The sequence below is a fragment of the Paramacrobiotus metropolitanus genome, unplaced genomic scaffold (genome assembly GCF_019649055.1).
Source record: "Paramacrobiotus metropolitanus isolate TYO unplaced genomic scaffold, Prichtersi_v1.0 Parri_scaffold0000216, whole genome shotgun sequence".
In the NCBI taxonomy this organism is placed as follows: domain Eukaryota; kingdom Metazoa; phylum Tardigrada; class Eutardigrada; order Parachela; family Macrobiotidae; genus Paramacrobiotus; species Paramacrobiotus metropolitanus.
In genome coordinates this window covers 110,051-114,031 of record NW_026570436.1, presented here as the reverse complement: position 1 = coordinate 114,031, position 3,981 = coordinate 110,051, and the positions used below count along the sequence as shown (strand labels likewise).

The 3,981-nt window shown below is 41.4% G+C and overlaps 1 protein-coding gene across 1 annotated transcript; it reads left to right on the top strand.

Annotated features, from left to right (window-relative positions):
* Positions 1 to 224: 224 nt before the first annotated feature.
* On the top strand, positions 225 to 1,906 carry LOC129601162 (uncharacterized). Its single transcript, XM_055499897.1, has 2 exons — positions 225 to 258; positions 977 to 1,906. The coding sequence occupies exons 1-2, from the start codon at positions 241 to 243 to the stop codon at positions 1,709 to 1,711; spliced, it is 753 nt and encodes a 250-aa protein (XP_055355872.1). The 5' UTR covers positions 225 to 240; the 3' UTR covers positions 1,712 to 1,906.
* Positions 1,907 to 3,981: the final 2,075 nt, after the last annotated feature.

Here is a 3,981-nt window from a genome sequence, read left to right as displayed (position 1 = left end):
TCCGATCAAAGTCAAGGGCAGAGATTGCTTCAGCAATCTATCTGACAGTGACTTTCAGGTTCCTCACAATTTCTCCGTGAATGAAGCCTTCACCGTCTCCTCAAAGGGTCCGTTGAAGGAAAACCAAACGATTCTGCTTACCATGTAACAGGCAAGCGCGAGGAGATCACGAGTGATGCTTTATTGACAAATAAAGGGAGCAATGCTGCGTAATAGCAGGAAAGCAAGAACAAAGCACTGATGGCTAAACAAGCAAGTGTATGCTAAAAGAGCTCTTGAGCGTTCGTCAAGACGTGAAAGAAGCAACTGGCGGCAAACACGTGCTGTGTGCCATCAGCTGTGTGATGATGCGCAGACTGGACTCAATCCAACGCGAGCGTACGCTGAGTCATACAGCAAGAGAGGGACGAGAGAGCAAGTATGCTCAGTGTGTGCGCCGCATATATCCGCTTCAGCGGGTATGAGTGCAGTGCAGCAGCACACGTACGTACAGCGAGAGAGGCGGTATGGCAAGCATGAGTGCAGTACGTCCATGGTGGGCCGTATGCACCAGGCGCAGTCATGTGCCTCTGACACAACGTATTGTACTCTAACTTGTATATACTGTAAATAACTGTATATATAGATATACTGTATATATACTGTAAATAACTGTATATACTGTATATATTGTAATTATGCTATTTATATTTATCCTACGCCTGTCTTGTTGTAGTAATGTAAGTAAATGGTACTATTAGCAAATCAGTTTTTAAAACTAGTAAGTTTAAGTCTAAAAATAAACTACGGCTGTTGCAGAAATTTTACGTTTTACTTCACCCGTTAACCATTTTATTACCAAAATATTTCAGAAATTAATCCTTTTTAACAAATGTACTTTGATAACTTTTCAACAAATAATACTAGCAAAGAAAATTTCTTTCAAAATAATGTAATATACTTGCCTTTAATATAATATTGGTCGGTTATAATGCAGCCACCAAAAAACCCTAAGGACAACCTGGGCCCGCGCAAAATGCCGGTTACCCAGCAGCCCTGCACCCCCGGCGCCCCCTGCCGCAGCCAGCACAGCCGCGCCGCCCCTTCCACCACCAACATGGGCGGCGCCTCCTCCAACCGCCTGCCGGGCGGCGCTCCCTCCACCGCCCAATTCTCCCAGCACGGCGCGCCTTCCTCCGCCAAACTGCGCGGCCCCACCCCGCAGCCCAGCCGCCTTGCTCCTGGTGGCGCCCCCTCCAGCGCCCACAGCCGGGGCGGATTATTAGCGCCCTCCTCCACCCACCGCACCAAGAGCAACATCTCCTACAGCAACGCCAGCTCCTACAACAGCTTCCAGGACGCCGAACCGTATGTGGATAAACAGGGCCGGCCCAAGCGCTTCGTCTGCTGTAACTGCGGGAAAGGTCGCGGCCGGTGTTTCTGCTCGAGCGTGGATGACTTCTCGGCGCTGGACGTGACCAAGTCGCAGTGGTGGCTGACGCAGGCGTCGGCCATGGCGCTGCGGGAGAAACGCCTGGCGGATGCGGAGAAGTCCAGTATGAACGCCATCCCGCGCAACGAGGCGGAGTTCAAAAAGGCGGAGCAGGCACGGTTGGCCGCCACGCCCAGTGCGGTTAGTGCGCCGGTGGTGTCCATGTCCGTGCCGGAAATGCCGCCGGTCCACGAGATGCCGACAGCGCAACCGCCCCCGCCGGATGATACGGCGCAATAACTGCCGACGAAGAAATCTTATAACTCCCTGGAAAGAAAAACTATTTCGAAAATGTTAATGATCTTATTTATTCTGAAAATGTTAATAATCTTAATAATCGATAAACTAAGATACTATAAATACGTTTACGCTGAAAAATAACAGCCAACCATTAAATTATTTTTAAATTACAGTAATTAAATTGTTTATTATGAAGTTGTGACGTTCTAGGTAGCACGTATTTAAAATTTTTTAAATTTCCTGTTAGAACAACTGAAATACATAACCTGTTTTATTTTTAAAAACTAATTTTAAATTGGAAATAAGTAATACAAAGTGCTGGAAAAAAGTCAAATGAGATTACAAATTAATTTTAAAACTAAAAAGGTCTTTTTAATGTTTGAGAAATTGTTAATATGCATTTTAAATCTTTAAATTTTATTTAGTGTTTTAAGTTTTTTTACAAATGTCATTACGTGAATAAATCTAAAAATTTAGAATTTGTCAATTTGATTATTAATAGAGAAGCATAGAAATGACTGTAAATGCAAATAAAAAAATAAATCATCAGAACATTCTCGGTATTGAGAATATTCAGTTGAGTGACCTTCTATTTATTTGGTAACATTCTTCGATCAGCGCTGTTGAATGCCGACAACGATATTGACGTAACCTGAGTCAGAAATGGTTAATCACAGGGGTTTTATGAAAAATCACTTAACTGCATCGAAGAGTTACTCTTGTTAGTTGTATTGCATATAGAGAAAAAAACAGCATAACACAGCACATCACCATGTCACTTATACACTGATGGCAAAGCATGTCAACAAATAATCAACCGATAAACTTGCTCACCTCCGCAACATTTTTCCATCTTATGTCTAAACAGATATGTCGATTTTGCGGCACTTTACATGTAGGGGCAGTGGCGCTGTTTCACACATTTTCACTAACCAATGTCTACAGAGAAGAAATGCTTATAACAAATTACCCGTCAGAATATCACCGGCGCGATTTCCTGGTGCGGTTAGAGAAATGCCGGGGCCAAAGGATATATGCCAGATATATCAGTATGACACTCTTTTTTTACGCTGCGGTTAGCGGATTCTTACGTGAAGTTGATGGATGATGAGAGGGGTTGCGTAAAAACTGTGTGTTTATGATCTTTCCATTCAACTGCTTCTAAGGTCACGGTGAAATGCGTTATCCACAAAACAAAATTGATTGTAAAATAAATTGCTCGATTATTTCCGCAAAAAAATAAATTACAATTATTTATAAAATACCTGAATATTATTTCGTAAATAATTATTTCTGCTACGTAACGTTTTAATTATTAAATACCAGTTACTATACTATAATTTTTTATTCCGTGCAGAAGAATTAAAGCATGCGTTTAAAAAAGAAACGAATGTCAAAACTTTGCGAAAACGCCGAAACGTTCGGAGACAGCAATTGTTTACCTTTTTTAACAAGCTATGCTTTGATGAAGCACACAAAAATTCAGCCAAATAAAAAAATAAAATTATTCAAAATTTTAGAAAATTTTGATATAAATTAAAAACGTGGCGGAACAGAAATTTAGCGAGTTGTGCCATGAGAGTATTATAATATGTTATAATACAAATAAATCCAACGTTATGCAAAAGGTCGTCGAGCAACATCGGCATGTTGTACTTTTCCAATTTTAGTCAATGTGTCTGCGCCAAACATTACCAGAAAGCATTTTTGATTAACGAATTTCATATATTACACCAAACGCTAGCTCTTCCGTGCAAATACAAAGCTACATTCCATCGTCATCACTACAATTTCCGGCATTGTACATATATATGCTGTTCACACGACATAAGCTATTCGGTGAAACAGTCGCGATGTTTACACGCTGATTATGATAGCCCTGGCTGCATACATAATAAACACTGTTTAAGTACCAATGTTCAACAAGTGATTATTACAGCAGTCATAGTAATCAACACGCGCTGGCGCGTGTAACGCGCATCTGCGTATTGCACACAAATAATACGTTGAATATTTATGGAAAAAAGTATACCCCGGAAAAACAAGCACACAGGGGCTTCCTGGACAATATGCATGTGAGGAACCAAGCGTGCCATAAATTTTTCTCATTGTCAACGCCCATATTTTCGCCACAGGTCACTGCACAAAAGACATTACCGTGAATCAGATTTTTAACAGGAAAATCAACACTGTATGCCAGATTAAAGTCCAGGTAAATACCGGCACATATTTAGCGGATGTTTTAACACCCGAGCCGCTCGCAAAGCGGA